The following is a 17,132-nucleotide window of genomic DNA, read 5'->3' as shown; positions in this document are numbered from 1 at the left end:
TCGGGTTCCCGACATTAATTATGACCAAAGATAATCGAAATATTATAATTTATTATTATCATTATTATTATTACTATGAATTATGTATATTTATCTTACTACCCTAATTTTTTGTTTTATAATTAAAGAAAGAAAATCCTACTCAAAGATGAAGTCTTGATTATGTGACAATGAGGTATGAATGATCTTTCGCTTATTATCAAATCAATTAAGTTATATTAGAGTAGGTTATAGATAAGTAATATTTGTAAATAAAGAATATATATATATATATTATTTTCATCAGTAAATTGATAGGAAGATTTTGATTTATGGTATGACATCATGTTATTTATTTTCTTTTATTCATTTGAAGAATGAAACGAGTACTTCTCATAATTCTTCTCTTTTATGATCCTTCTCACTATTCAGATAGAAGCTGAAATCATCAACGCAGTCAAATAAATGTGATGCTTGGAAGGGACAAAAGTAGTCAATATAAAAATATTGTTGATGCTTGGAAGGGACAAAAGTAGAAGAATTTTGCGTGTGAAAGCACATAAAGACAGAAAAATGTGATGATGATGCATGGAAAGAGAAAGCCATCAGCTCGACAAACATTCAAGAAAGAGAGAGAGAGAGAGAGTGCGTGTGTGTGTGTGTGTGTTTTTGTTGCCCATTAGCTCGACGACAAACATGCAAGCATGAGATACTGTGACCAGAAGTGACATGAGCTATCAGTAGCACCAGCAACTTCAACTAGCAAAGCTCAAGCTCTTTGCCTCCTCATCCTTCACATCTGCCCTCTCAAGTTCTTCCCTCTCCTCTGTCTCAAGTCACTCATCCTTCCATTTGCCCAATAAACTAATAGGTTACATCAACAAATAATCTCACTATTGACTTGCAGATACTAATTATTCACATCAACAAATAATTCACAATAATTGGACTGACAAAATTCAATCAAATAATCTCTGTGAATAAAAAAGTACAGTTGATAGGTTCTTTAGCAGCTTCAGTTCCAAGTCTCAATTGAGTTCATGCATTATGTTGCTATGATAAACGGAAAATTATCTCCTATATTTTGGGAGCCTTAAGAGTATGTCTTTAGACATGAACTAAGAAGTAGCAACAGATTACATAAAGGAACTGGGCAATGATATGATGTATGTTAAGATATTGGCCTTACCTTCTTCATTGGAATGAAGGTTTGAAACACACTTGCAGAATGTACAATGTCAGAATCATTCTCAGGTCTGTAGGTAGTATCTTTAAGCTTCTGAGAACACCATGGAAAGAGTATGCAATCTAGCCTACTTGTAAGATCAATTAGCCATGGAGTTCTCATCACTGCAGGGTTTTTGCAGAGTCATCAACATCTGGCCAACCGAAGTTAAAACACAAGATGGAACTTCTGATCACATAATGAGTTATGACCACAACTGAATCTTTGAAGCCCAAGCTGAAGTTTCATCAATATTGGACAATAGATACATGACATGCTGTCACAAGTTGGTGATTCAGAGTGCTGCGTTATCACAAGCAAAAGAACCTCATAAATCACTTGTTTTCTGAAACAATCTGACAATTAAACGCCATCTGATGATAGATCAACGTGGCCACAGAGGATTAACAGCTAAATGTCTTTTGCATGGATCAGTCCGTCAAGCTCAGCTCTCTATATGTTGATTGTAAACGATGAATCATTGCCCGATTCTCGGAGACTATTATTATAGTGTCAATTGCTTTCATTTAGCATGTTATTTCAGCTCACTTGATGCATCTCCTCCTTTCAATTTGTCACTGTATGGAATCGTTTAGGATCAACTAGGAATCGTTTTCCTCTCACAGTAGCTTAGAATGAACCCAAAAGCTACAGTGGAACTCGGTGTCATCCACAAAAGATCAAGTCTATCACACAAATCATAGAGGACTGAAGCAGAGTTTCTTTGTGAACAGAAACTGTTTGCATGGCCTGAAAGATGAAGGTCAATCTTTTGCAGACATGGTGATGGGCTGTTTGTCTGAGCTCACATTCAAGAAATCTTTGCTCTGTAAAGCAACACAATCTCCCAAAACTAGTTTTCAGCTGCCGAGGTCAATCACCAAGCTTCAGATCAGAGATGCTGACGCAAAATTTGCTCCTTCGCTCTGTGGAACTCGGTACTACCACTTGGTTGGGGTCTTAAAATAAGGCCAACTGCACAACTTACTGCAGTGAGTCACTGAAATCAATCTTAAACCTTTTGAGTTGCCTGTCAGATTGTAACCACAGATTTCTCATGCCTGGCAACAAGCATTAATGGTAGTCAGTCCTTTTGTCTAAGAAAGGAAAGGTGAAGGATGGACCTACCCATCAACTTTAATGTGAATTAAGGTGATTGACATCCACTCTCATCACCATCCCTCTTCATGAAGGTATATCAGACAGGCTGAGCTGCCCACAAGCCTTATCCAAAGAGGTCTCTCATGTGTCATGTGGTCAGGTGTCATGGCAGAGAAGGGCCCTCCTGTTGTTAAGGCACCTAGTTAAAACAACTTTACCTTTCCATTGGGCTCTCCCCCATTGATGGCAACCCCTCTCCTCTTTGCAAGGTACACTTTACTGAAGGATAGCAATAATGGCAGTGTCCTTGCTGCTAGTAAAGCCATCTCTCAGCAACCCTTTACTTGTGTGTTCTTTATAGATGCTTTCCCCTTGTCATTGTCGCATAGCATTAGCTCTTGGGTCATACGAGTGACTCAACTTCTAGTGTTACGCTTTTGTCTCTACCAACTTGATATGCATCATGTTGCTGCAGCTTATCTAGGATTTTGGGCGAGGTTAAAGGTATGCTTATCTAGAAAGGTATTGCTGCAGCAACAGCTAAGATTGCAAACCAGTAAGACTCACAAGCACATGAAACCTTTCAAGTAATTAAATGAAGGCCACGCGGATGGGGTGCATCTTCTTCCTCGTAGCTATTCCCATGAAAGAGAAGCAACCAAGGTGGTCTGCCATGGCAGCACTACCTTACAGAAGGCCTCTACCCCTTCTTCATCAAGCGAAGACAGCTCAACCAATCCTTGCTAATAGCAGCGGGAGATTGAAGAACCAGACTGAACAAGACTGCTAACTGCTTTACAATCATAAAGCCAAATAGTGTTGCATCGATGGAACATGAACATGTCCATGTTGGATTGGAACTATTGAGGAATCAGCAAAGTTATGAAGACTTTGCACTGAGGTTGCAGGCAATATGCTCATGGATCCTACCAAGGGAGCAGCCCACCATACAAATCATGTGGTGAAGACCTCAACTAGTTGGCAACGCTTGCAAAGAAGATGGAGAAAGCTGCTGATGTTGAATAAGGTGGCAGATTGTGAAGGCCAGAGGCACATGAGGTGATAGTGATTTCTACTTCTTTTACATGTATCATGGGAATCATCCACAGTAGTCGCATTGCTGGAACAAAAGTTTGGAGAAGTTCTCAACCAGTATGAGAAATTCCACTGTAATTAACTACAGTATACGTTCTTATACCAATCATTGCTTTCCTTTCTCTCTCCCATCAGACTCAATTCTTCCTTCTCTCTCCCATCCAACCCATACCAGTAGTTGCTTAGTGATACAACGTGGCATACCATGTTCCAACTGTGATCACAATTCTTTGTCCAGTGAAAGCACTTCATTACTCTGACAAGTCCTCTCTGGTTTCATGCAGTGGGGAATTGTTCGAGTCAAGGGGTCATCTATCTCACAAGTTAGATTAACATCAAGAAGATGAGCAAATTAAGAGTTAAACAGTCTGATCATTTAACTGCAATTGTTTTCAATGACAGCCAAACCACTTGATGTAATTGAGAACCCAATCATTCAAATTACATGTGCTTCTTTCTAGCTTAGCTTTCCTTCTGCTGTTCTTTCTTCTCCTTTCTCTTTTCTCAGTTCTAAGTAAAGATTAAACTCTCTCTCTCTCTCTCTCTCTCTCTCTCACATATTTTAAATCATGGTAGAGAATTGACAGTTGCAGCCAATCCTTTTGCTCTAGTCAAAGCTCCTATTTGGTGTTATCAATGTGACAATTAATGCTATAATAATAAAGAGTGCATTAATGTCTCCACAAATATGAATTGCTCCAACATTAAAAATTCTAGCAAAGTTGGGAGTTCGAACTACAATGCAACCAAATAATTGTGTGTTGGCTTCTACAATCTTATGAAGTACAAGAGATGATTAAAGGTTTCTCAAGTAAGCTAATGGGTGATTGGTTAATCAGATTCAGATGGATACATTCTGCCAGCAATTTACTTATGAAGTACAACAGATGATTAAAGGTTTCTCAAGTAAGCTAATGGGTGATTGGTTAATCAGATTCAGATGGATACATTCTGCCAGCAATTTACTGAAAATTTATGCTAATTAAATTTGATTCAAAGTCTGCATTTAATAAGTGACACTTATTCACTACAAATGCCTCCTACAATTAGTTATCTAAAATGTGACCATTAATCCATGTGACTAGGATGACGTGGATCCATTGAGATGATTTGGGCATGAGGCTGTTGTCCACGTGGACTGCTGAGGAGAGCATGTTGTGGGTCCACTCATCAATTTGGGCATGATGGTTGTATCCTAATTTCGGTTGTTTAGAATCCTCTTTTTTTAATAAATAATTTAAAATAGTAAAAAATATTTGATCATAATACAATTTTGAAAGTGGATGAATTTTAATATATAAAATTATGAATGTCCTAATCATTTGTTTAATTGATACATTGAACAAGTATTCATTGTTTTCATGGACAATCTTTTATTTTTGTTTCTCCATCTTGATCTAATCATTAATACATACTTAAGAGTCAATTGATTCGAGATCATATTTTCTGGTTCAATCATGTTCTCCCTTTTTCTCATGTCATTTAATTTGATTACTTGGTGGACTCCCCCATTCCATTGAATTCTCCGACATACACACTTGTCTCAATTGAGATGATCAACCCAAATAGTCCTAAATCGATGCGACAATGCCACCTAGACTATGCTACGTGGATAATGACCGCCTGAAATCCACGTAGACAACGTGGGTGCTGCTCTAGTACACGAGAATTTGAGGAGGCGTACCCTTTTACGCCCACTCCTGAAGGTGGGGGAAGAGTTGGAGGACACGACCTACCAAGGACACATTACTCCCTTGCCCTACCTTCGACGGTACACATAAAGACTTCCTTCCATCCAATCACAACCCAAAAGGCAGCGGGCCCCGCCATGACATTGTTAATATAAAGCAAGAATATTTGAGGAGGAAAAAAAAAGAAAAAGGTTAAAAAAAGGAAAGGAAAAGAAGCGGTAGGATTCTTGTGGTTTAAGCCACAACTCCATAAATACGCTCCTTCGAACGGCATTAAACTATCGCTGGCCCCACCTTGGGTAGAAAAGGTAAAAAGCCTTGACGCGTGGGAAAAGAAAATTTTACTCGAATTGTTCCGATTGACGAGTACCAACCAATCAAACCCATCGGTCGATAACACACCGAATCAACGGCCAGGATTAGTCGTTGGCTTAGTAGTTTTGGGTGTAAAAAACTGGGGTAACTTTCTATCTGAGGTGACTCCGTCACGATCTGGTCACCGCTTTTGGTTGGGCTACCTTTTGTCGACACTTTAACTCGTGGTGGTGGTGCGACTACCGTCGGTGATAATAGAAACTCTTTCTCCCTCTCTTTTTCTTTTCTTCCTCTGTAGTATAAGGTCGGAAGTGAGAGGGAGGCATCTGTGCCAACGAAGAAGTTGAAGGATCGAAGCTTTCTCTGAAAGGGAAAGGAGTGGAAGGGGTAGAGAGGGAGTCAAAGCTGGCATTTTCCCCTCTCTTCCTCGCCCATGCTCAGGTCTAAATGGTCATTCCACGGCTCTGAGATCGCCCATGCTCAGGTTTAAGGATCGAAGCTGAGATCTGAGTTGAGCTTCGAATGGGAGAGTAGGGAAGGTGATGCTTTGGTGACAATGACGGCGGGCTCACCTTCTCTTGCCGCGGAGAGGAAGCACTGGTGGCTGAGCAACAGGAAGGTGGGTGTTGCGGCACTGCCGTGGTGCCTCTTCTCCTCTTGTAATGGCTTGCCGCTGATATACGTCGGGTGGTGGTGTTTCAGTGAACCGGGGTTCTGTTTCTCTCTTGCTTTTGGCTTTGTTGTTTGATGCGTTGAAGAGCAAGCATTTGCTCTTTAGCTTTCTCTGCCATTTGTATCGCCCGAAGAGGAGCACATCATAGTCATGTTCTCGATGTAATGCAGACATTTTTCCGTTCGAACTACTTAAGAAGCATGAAACAGAGAGATGGATCGAAGTAGAAGAGATAGACTTCTTGTTTTCCTTCACTGGTACGCATCAAAATCTAATCTTTGTCTCCGTTTTTGCGAGTCAGGTGGTCGACAAGAACCTCCGAGAAGCACGGGTTCTCATAGCGACGCAAGAGCAGTCAAATGTATCGAAGGCGGTGGGCCTCCTCGACGCCGCCCTTGCCCTCTCCCCGCGCCTCGAAGCCGCCCTCGAGCTCAAAGCCCGCTCCCTCCTCTTCCTCCACCGCTCCCGCGAGGTGGCGGACATGCTCCAGGACTACATTCCAAGCCACAAGGCCGGCGGAGGCGGCGGGGACGATGGCTCCACCTCCTCACTCAGCGCCGGCGACCACTTCTCCATCGCCTCCTCAGCCCCTCTCAGCCGGGAGCGCGCCAACCTCCTCTCCCCTGGCCGCGAGCAGTCCGACGGTGACCGCTCCTTCCGGTGCTTCTCCGTCTCAGACCTCAAGCGCCGGCTCTTGGCCGGCCTCTTCAAGACATCCCAAGGGGAAGGCGAGTGGAGGTACGTTTACAGGCGGTCATCGGACCCATCCATTTTAAGCCCTTATACAAATAATGATCAACCAAAATCAAGAAAACAGTTCTTTGGATATGCTAACAAGCATACATTGGTCTTATTGTTATAATTGTGCTACATCAATGAATTCAATATCCAACAAAGAAGAAGCAAAAAAGTGCTCAATTATAAGTGCTCTCCCTGAAATCTTCCACAACCTACATGTATTACATATATGTGGAAGCTTTGTAGGTCAGCCATTAGGTGAGGACATGGATTTACTTGCCTACCTTTTCTCTCCACCAGTACGCAAACAAAACATACGGAGGCAGCATTGTAATTGTAAGGATTAGTAGGTAATTTTCCCTGCAGCACGCAAACACTTGCTGTCCATTCTACTTCATACTGAACCGGCCACTCGAGTTAAGCCGGACCGCACTGGTTTCCGTTAATCTTCTTCTTCTTGTCTTGGGAGTTGCCGTTGGGTCTCGGTGAGCTTACCTGGGTTGCTGATCTCAGGTATGTGGTGCTCGGCCAAGCTTGTTGCCACCTCGGGATGATGGAGGACGCCATGGTCCTCCTCCAGACCAGCCGTCGCCTCGCCTCCGCAGCTTCTCGCCGCGAGTCTGTCTGCTGGTCCGACGACAGCTTTGACTCAGCGGCCGGCGAGGACGGCGGCGTGGCTGCCTTCCCTTTTTCTGAGTCGGAGTCGGCCTCCCAGCTCCTGGCTCATGTCAAGCTTATCCTCCGGAGGCGCGCCGCCGCGTTGGCCGCGCTGGACACCGGCCTGCCGGCCGAGGCCGTTCGACATTTCTCCAAGGTCCTTGACAGCCGTCGCGGCCTCCCCGGTAGCTTCGCCGCTGGCTGCCTCGTCGGCCGTGCCACCGCGTACCGCGCCATTGGCCGTCTTGCGGACGGCATCGCAGATTGCAACCGCGCTCTCGCCGTCGACCCTTCCTTCATCCCCGCCCTCCGAGCCCGTGCCGACCTCCTCGAGGCGGTCAACGCCCTCCCGGACTGCCTCCACGACCTCGAGCACTTGAAGCTCCTCTACGACGCCATTCTCCGCGACCGCAAGCTCTCCGAGCCGCCAAGGCGGCCAAACCATGACATTCGGTACCGCGACATTCCCGCCAATCTCCGTACACTCAATGCGCGTATTCAGCAGCTCCGAGGCCGCGTGGCAGCCGGCGAGGGGAACAACGTTGACTACTATGCGCTAATCGGCGTTCGACGCGGGTGCACGCGGCCGGAGTTGGTGCGGGCGCACTTGCTGTTGACGCTGAAGCATAAACCAGAGAAGGCAGTGGGATTCATGGACCGGTTGGAGTTGGCCGACGATCACCGGGATTTAGACACAATCCGGGATCAGGCAAGAATGTCTGCCTCGATCCTGTACAGGATGTTGCAGAAGGGGTACGCTATAATGGCAACGGTGATGGAGAAGGAGGCAGCCGGGAAGCAGAGAGCGAAAGAGGCATTGGCCAATGCAGCAGCTGCAGTAGCAAGCCAAGTCTCAGCACTGAGGACGGCGGAGAAGCCAAAAGCAGAAAGGAATGGTGAGGACACGGCAGTGGCAGCAACAGCGGCGGCTGCGGTGTTGCAGAGTGTGTTTTGCCGCGACATGGCGGCGGTGGGGAGCATGCTGTCGCACAGGGCAATTCCGGTGAACGTCGGGGCACTGAGCTGCTGAAGGAGGAGGATGATGGCGGGAATGAGATTCGAGTTGTTGTCCAGTAGTATCACTGTACAGCTGGGGGAAGATGTCATATGGAAATTTTGTTCTACTCTGTGGATCTTATACTGTTGTTAGATTTCTGGCACGCCTCTTCGATCTTGTGAATCCTAGTTGTGGTTAGTATGATCTATCAGATGTTTGTACAGCTTAATCTTGAGCTTCAATCAATGTCTACTTCTTTATCCGCTGCTACTACTTCTCATCTTTTAGATTTTGATGCTGTAGCTTTTATAGTGTCAGAAGAGCAAAAGAATCTCTTTCTCAGCTTTTGGCAATGAAAAGAAATTTCAGATATAAAAGGGGAAAAGAAAAGGGTAAGCACAGTATTGTTTACAGTATACCAAAAGATTTTACTGCCAAAGGAGACGGTGAAGGACAGAAAATGGAAGTGCAGAGCATCTGCTGGCTAAGATTGTGAGCAACAAAACCAGCGAGAGCAATTTTTGCTCAAACTCACTGGCAAACAAAACCAATTTAAAGGCTTCCATTGATGCCGACGCGCTCAAAGTAGCATCACAGAACGAGAACTTATTCCCAGCAGCACACAACTTTTGCTCAAAGCAGCTCGGCATCCGTACACGTACTCATTTTGCTTCAGCAGCAAGCTCTGGTCCCCAGAAAACTTCAACGTAATCTCTCTCTCCCTCTCTCTCTGCAACTTTATGTGGGTGCATCGAAGTGCCTTTGAGCAGGCGTCCATGAAGAGTCACATAAATGTGACATCACAAGTTTTATCCATTCTCTCACTCCTCCCACAAGCATGAACGAAGGATAACGTGATTCCTGCAGCTGATACGAAGCTTACAGACAACACTTTCATTGTTTTCTTCTGATGCACAGGAGAGCACTGCCATTATTGCATGACAACTCACTGCAACACAGCTGCAACGATCCTCGGATTAATTTAATGGCGGGGGATTATAAGCGTCCATGGCGGCTAGGGTTCCAAGCACATGAGAGGTTGCAGGAGATACAACCGAGTCACATGTACCAGAGGTGATGCCACCTTCTGCATTGGCCTAATCCCGTCATTATGACGTGCTCGATCGCCATCCTCCACATGCTTCCCTGTCACGTCGTACCCTGTAATCCTGGTGTTCCACACCTTCCCCAACCTAAAACAATTTGGCTAGTAGGTGATCACTAAGCTAGTTTGAATATTTTGGAGTCGCTTGTTTGATGATTCTTGTGATGTAATCTAAGGAGACATGAGTAGCTTCTAATGAAAAGAGACGACGATATAGATTTGACTATTATCTATCATAAGCCTATTGAATGTTTCCCGATACAAAACTGCATGCGATGAAACCCGTGACAGTCTTGAATGCATGACTCAAACAAACACCTCAAGATTGCTCTCTACCGAGATAGAATCCAATGCAACTCCATGAAATGCATCTTAGCTTACGTCTGCATGGAGCTGCTGCTTCCCACGCCAATCCAAATACTCTGAGACTTCCATCAGTTGAATGGGACATGTGAAGGCCACTCACACTCTTGTAGCGTTTGGGACCAACACCAAACACCTAGGCACCCTCAGAATCCGCCATATCTTGAACCTGCAAAAGGTTTGTTCTATGTTTAGGATCATTACACAAGGAAGTCACCATAACAACTGCGTGAAAAGTTCAAGCTTAGATTACTGTTTTACAGGTACCAGTGGTTTGGCGTCTGATTCGTGGAATAAACAACGAAGTCATACACACCTCAAAATAAGAGAAGATGATTAGTTTAAGAGCATAACATTCTTATATAAACCTCTCTTACTGGGTGTGATGATGAAAACGAGGTGAATCTATCTCAAATCCAATGCATCCGGAATTGTTTTGGAGTTTAGACTTTTATCTTTTGGCGAAATAAAAGAAGCACTCATAACCTTCAAAGTAAGCTCTACAAAAGCTCCCGAGTCTGAGAATGAAGCTAAGGGATACCACAGAATGGGGAATAAGGAAGGTGCCAAAGGAATCAATGGAGAGGCTTTGTCGAGCTCCTCATGGTGTTGGAAGAAGAGGGGACACGACTCGATGCGAGGGAGAGACGTACTCACACGTGATGGGTGCAAAAGACTGGTTTTGTGCATCAAAAGATGGATTAAAGAAACGAATACAAGTGGCCATCATGAGGGCTTGTGAGAGCTGGATGGCACGTGCGGAGAGGTCAGAGCCCACATGGGCACGAGTGAAGTATATGTTCATGGCAGCGAGTGGGGGGCTTGAGGAGTATGTCGCACGTGCCATGTCAAAGTATGTGTGATTAATTGTTTCCGTCTCTATATTTTTTAAAAAGTTATATTTAAATATAAAAGAGTAAAATATTTAACTATATTATTTTAATAAAATCCCTCTCTTTTTTTTAATTTTTAATTTTATAAAATTATCTCTTTAACTTTGTATAGGGATCTCAATGTTTCATTTTCATAAATCCCAATGTAATTTAAAAAAAATATAAGAATTGAGATATTAAAAATAATTAATTATAAGAGATAATATATAATTAACCATAGAGAAAGACTAAAAATGAACTTAATTTGATTAGAAGTGATCATAATGATGTGAGACTCCTAATACTAGTTTTTTTTTTTTTCGTTGTGCATTTTTGTGCTTGTGTCTATTTAACTTAAATGACATATAATTTTATTTTATTTTTTTATTTTTACTGTGGAACTAAATTAGGGTGTCATAATGATATATCCATATAATTATATATATATAATGTACATCCTTTTGATTTCCGTGTGAAACTAAATTAGGGTGTCATAATGTCCTTATAATGTTGTGGGAAACATAGTAAACTTCATTTTATCATTTGTAAATGATATATGCAGTAGACTCCATTGGCATTCTCATGTCAAAACATATGATTCCATTTATACATTGCAACAAATTCAAAAATCAAATTTCTACTCCAATATGCCTATTTCAACTATGTGTCTGTTTTCTTAGAAGGATTTGATAACAACAAACATTTAAACAGATAAGAATTACTAGAAATTCAAAGAATTAAATTAAAAAGTGGTTGTATATATGGCCAAAATCAAAATTTGCACTTCCCTTCATTATTTTTGATAGATTGGTTCAAAATTATGGAGCTAGACGACTCCAAGCTTATAGTAATAATCAAATAAATGAAATTGATTATACTAACTTATATTTAAAAAAAATACAATTCTTATAGATGCAAGGAATATTCTAAGTAGCATGAAATATCTTAAAAGAATATTATTTGTCTAATAGATTTATTCAATATCAAAATTTATCAAATCTTTTGGTAACAATAATTATCTACAGAGGGATCTCTGTATAGTGATAAAAAAATTATTAATTTTAATTTGGTAAAAATTAAAATAATTATACAATAGATAAATAGCTTTTATTGTCGAATGCTTGGTGGCAGAAATATCGTTGAAGAATTTCCTAAGGTAAATTTATTAATTTGGAAGCTGCAGAGTCTAATTGCTACTAATAAGTTAATTTTCATGGCACCATTGCATCTCATCTTTATCCATATGACACCTGCATGCCTTTCGATCTTGTAAGTAAATAAAATTGACTAATTTGATTTATTTTAATTAAATATTTTGATCATGATTATGATTATATTTTAATTGCTTGATTAGATTTAGATATGATGAATCAAGTTTTGATCGGTTTGGGAAGAGCCAAATTTTGATTAAATTTTAATTTTAATCAATTTTAATTTTGATGGGCCTAATCAAATATATGGTTTATGAGTTCAATCTAAATAACTCATTTCTAGGCTTACCCAATTAAATGAGATTCACTGGTCTAAGGGTTCCATACAAAATTTAAAAAATTATAAATTATAATTTTTTATAATTTTCTCATATGACATATTGATAAAATTTTATATGTGATAATTACAAATCTAATTATTATTCTTGAATATTTGTTTAGTTATTCACATGCATATTTTTAAAATTATTAAATAATATTTATTTAAAAAAGGAATGATATATGATTTATCATGATTATAATTATCATATGATTTTTTAATACTAATTAATATTTAATAATAATAATTATTATTATTTATTGAATTATTATAGCATAAATTAGATTAAAAAATTTTAGTGAATATTATTTATAACTCATATCCCTAAGTTTTATTTGATTGGTAACTACGAAAATGTCTTGAGATGGTAGACTTATAGAATATAAATTATAATAAATATTTTATGATTTATAAGATATTTTAAATTATTATATTGGTCTTGTAGTTATTAAGGTAGCCTAGATCAATAACTTATAAAACTAGATCAAAGAATCAGTCCAAAATGATATAAAAATAATAATATTCATAATAACATACATAAATAAGAGATTTGAATAATCTCAAAAGAGAATCTATTTTGAATAATTATATGATAGGATATGATGATACAATTTTGAATATCTTTATAATTAATGATTATATACTTCAATATAACAATACTATTCCACGATTTGAGTTCTCTATAAATAATTTTATGTGAATACTAGATATGTTAATATTTCATGCAAAGGTGAAATAAAGATAATATCAATAGTTTAATATTTATTAAAAAATTAAAAATATTAATATTATATTAATTTGTTATAAGGGTACTTCCTTCATTATTTTTTATAAATATCTGTATATTTTTTAAATTAAATTATTAAAATAATTTGAGCATATACAATTTACTTTGAGTATGTTATAGTTGATCAAGGTAGTTGAAAGAGTCACAAATATAACTATTAAAAGTTTTGTGGAACAACTTATTGTCATAAATGATCGAAAAAAATCTAAAAGACACAATCTTATAATAATTACTAATAATATTTATACTTCATTATAATCTACAACTAATGCATTGAAATATTTAAATATCAATTTAAATTTATTGATAAGTCATTAGTTGACATATTAATGAAAAATTAACTAAAATTTAGTATAAGTATATTTGAGAAATTCAAGATTATCTCCTCAATATGGTTGATAAACCTCTAAGCTCAAGAATATTGGGCATAAATATAATTGAGTTCTTTGTCATATAATTCATTCTTAATTATACTTCTTTGACTAATTTAGAATTCACTATAATAAAATTAAAGATAAATAAAACTTAAATGAGTTAACTAGTAGTATATATGCATAGAAAGAATTAAAATTATAAATCACTCAAGGAGTAGGTAATAAAAGAAAATTAAAATGTAAATAAACTGAGTTTATAAAAATTATATAAACTCATTAAAAAAAATCTCTATAGTAAAATGTTATTTCTATGGTAAAAAAAGACTATAAGATTTTGATTCGAAAAGAAGATATATAAGTTTGATATTTATATGTTTCAAATCAAATATTACATAAGTCTTTTTCTAATATTTGATTGATTGATTGCAACTATTTAACTTATATTACCAATAATAGATATTTATTTTAATATAAAAACTAAAAGAGTATAAATTATTCATCGTCATAGAGAATCATCTTAAAGCAAAAATGAAAATAGTTGGTATTTATCGCTTATGCTTAGAGATGATTCATATAATGTTATGTTTCTATAATTCTAAAATTTTAAGTTCTTTATATAGAGTTATCAAGATATTGTTTCTATAATTCTAATATGGGTCACTCCTTTTTTTCTACTTTAGTAGAGAGATACATCTTATCATTTTTATAATTTACATATTGAGATATGTTTATATATATCTAATTCATATAAGACCTCAAGCTATTGACATCTTTAGGTGTATATAAATGAAGTCGAGAGACAATTAGATAGAAAAGTTAAAATTATCAGATCTATTAGGAGTGATAAAATTTAATATTTATGATGAGTATGATCATAATTTTGATTATTTTATTATATTACCAGAAAAATAAGATATTTGTGCTTAATATATTTTAACAAATGTGTCATAATAGAATAAAATAATTAAAAAATAAAATTATACTCTTATGGATATAATTAGGAGTACGATGAGTTATTCTTGAGTCAATATAAGATGAAACTCTATGAACAATTATGTATATCTCAAATATAATTCCTAGTAGGTCAATTTCATTAACTCTTTTTGAGTTACAAATTTCATTTGATTATAATAAGATATATTTTTTACTTTCTAAATAGATATGTTAAAAATCATCATGACATTAGTAGCTTATTATGATTTTGAGTTACAATATATGGATATAAAAATAAGTTTTCTAAGTAGGGATATATGGTGAATCTCGGATTTTGATGATGAAACCAATTGACAAGTGTTTATGATTTAATATGCATTTTTAGTGATGCATGATACTTCGATCAGGGAGAGACAATTAAAGTAGGAAAAATCATGTTGGGCCGGAGGAAAACATGTTAGAAGATTGGATGTCGGGCCGAAGGATCGGTCGACATATCGACATAAGGCTTCAGGCCATGGATTCGGGCATCGGGCCAAGAAGAGCGGATATTGCGCTAAGGATATCAGAGTTGTAGAGTCAACTGGCTGATTGGGCAATAGGCCGCAAGAGAGGACGATACGCGAAGAATCGGACGAAGCGTCGAGGGACCAATAACATGCCGGACAACATGATTAATGCTTAGTATTAATTATCTAGATCGAAGTATATTTTACATGTGCAGGATTAACTACGATAGCAAGGCATGAAGCAAAATGAAGTCTCGGAGTCAAAGACGTGATTTCGTTGGGAGTTCGAGAATTCGTCGGAAGTCCGGACATTCGTCGGAAGTTCTATTGGAACCAATCGAGAAGTCTCGAAGCTTGCCATTGAAGTTTGTCGGAACTTGCCAAGAAGATCGTCGTGAAGTCCAAGAGCTTGCCGGGAGTCGGCTGAAACATTACCGAGGGATCGTCGGAAGTTCGTCAGAAGCACGCCGGAAGAAACCAAGACTTACAGACTTGTTTAGCTTAAGTATGTCTTAGATTTCATAGTTAGCACTTAATTGGGTTTGAAATTGGGCCAACCCAATTATAGGCCAATTGAGCCTATGTAAGAATTATGTTGGGTCCAATAAAAAGGCCCAAATAATGCCCCAAGAGGTGACACCATCGTGGCACAGTCTCCAAGACTATGTCAGGCGGTGGTATCATCAGTCTGGGCGGTGGTACTGCCCAAACACAGCCTCCGAGAGGCTGCAGGCGGTGGTACCACCCAGTGCATGTTGAAAGGGCACTGAAAGCTTGATCTTACTCTGTGATTTTATAGCTCAAAAATGTCACCTCCCGGATTTCCTAGGTCTTGGCGGTACTACCGCCAAACTGGGCGGTACGATCGCCTGACAGAGCTCGGAGACTGAGCTCTAGCGGTGCCACCGCCTAACAAGGGTGGTTGCACCGCCAAGTCTCGCTAGGAGACTGAGCCCAAGCGGTGCCACCGCTTGACTAGGTAATTGCATCGCCCAATCTTGCTCGGAGACTGAGCCCAAGCGGTGCCACCGCTTGACCTAGGCAGTTGCACCGCCTAGCTTTCCTGGGAGACCATCTCCTAGGCGATGCCACCGCCTGGCAGGAATTCTGGTCCCAATGGGTTGATCCATTCGGCCTAATTTGGGTCTTATCAAGGGCCCAATTGCCCCCAGATTAAGTTAATGGGATCACCTCCCATTCCTAACTTAATCTACATGACACTTTTGGAACATTTTGAACTCGATGAGCACTTGAACCACCTTCCAAAGAATAGGAAGGATTTGGAACTCCGGACAAATGAATACCACTTGAGCGATACTCAAGTGATGAGAACAATGATGAACTTGAACTTCGAACACTAAATCTTAATAAGTTTATTAAATAAAAATATATAATAAATAATAAACTTGAATGGAGGAAGAGGCAAAAGAAGAGGAAGGCAACCAAGGACGAATCAAAAACTTCCAAAGGTGAAACGACGAATTAAGCTTTGACAGGCTTCGACTACAAGGTAAGTAACTCAACTCTCTTGAATTATTTTGAAATTACTTGAAGTTTTTCATGAGTGCTTAATTTAGATAGTAGGAATAGGAAATAAAAAAATATTTTTCAAAAATTATATCATGTTATCATCTTTGAAAAATTAAAAATTTGATCATGAAAAGTATATTGCTAAGGTTTCATGCATGTTATGTTTCGAAATGTTGAATGATGTATGCAACATTAGGGATGATAATTATATGACATGTGATAATGCTTAGGATTAATCCATGCATGTGTATCTTGATGATTTTATGTCATGCATGAGTTTTTGAAGTAAATGTTGATTTGAAACTCTCATTTTAGATTAACATGTTTTTGGTTTAATCGTTTTTATGACAAATTAAGATGACATTTTCATGACATATTAAGATGATATAGTGTATGTACATCTATGTATGAATTTCTTGATAGTCATTTGATGATAGATGTGATATCATGATGTGTTTGGTCTTGACGGTTTCATGACGAAACTTATGTTTCGATTTTAAATGATGATAGATGTTTTCACAAAAGACTTGAATACCCTCATATGAAATCAATGAAATGAAAATAAATTTTCTATCCTATTGAGATTAATGAATTTATTTTACCAATCTTGTGAATCTCATGAAAATAAACATGATGAATATTTTAAAAATAAATGAGT

The 17,132-nt window shown here is 38.5% G+C and overlaps 1 protein-coding gene across 2 annotated transcripts; it reads left to right on the top strand.

Moving 5' to 3' along the window:
• Positions 1-5,728: 5,728 nt before the first annotated feature.
• Positions 5,729-8,731, top strand: LOC135619003 (uncharacterized). 2 transcript variants are annotated; one of them, XM_065120529.1, is made up of 3 exons: positions 5,729-6,025; positions 6,381-6,817; positions 7,331-8,731. In XM_065120529.1, exons 1-3 carry the CDS (start codon positions 5,963-5,965, stop codon positions 8,502-8,504), a joined length of 1,674 nt encoding a protein of 557 aa, XP_064976601.1. In that variant the 5' UTR covers positions 5,729-5,962; the 3' UTR covers positions 8,505-8,731. The 2 variants fall into 2 exon arrangements, with proteins under 2 accessions (XP_064976601.1, XP_064976602.1); XM_065120530.1 differs by lacking the exon at positions 5,729-6,025 and adding an exon at positions 6,045-6,240.
• Positions 8,732-17,132: the final 8,401 nt, after the last annotated feature.

This window comes from Musa acuminata, chromosome BXJ2-8, assembly GCF_036884655.1.
Source record: "Musa acuminata AAA Group cultivar baxijiao chromosome BXJ2-8, Cavendish_Baxijiao_AAA, whole genome shotgun sequence".
NCBI lineage: Eukaryota > Viridiplantae > Streptophyta > Magnoliopsida > Zingiberales > Musaceae > Musa > Musa acuminata.
Note: the sequence above shows the minus strand (reverse complement) of the source record. Positions and strands in the feature narration are given on the sequence as shown.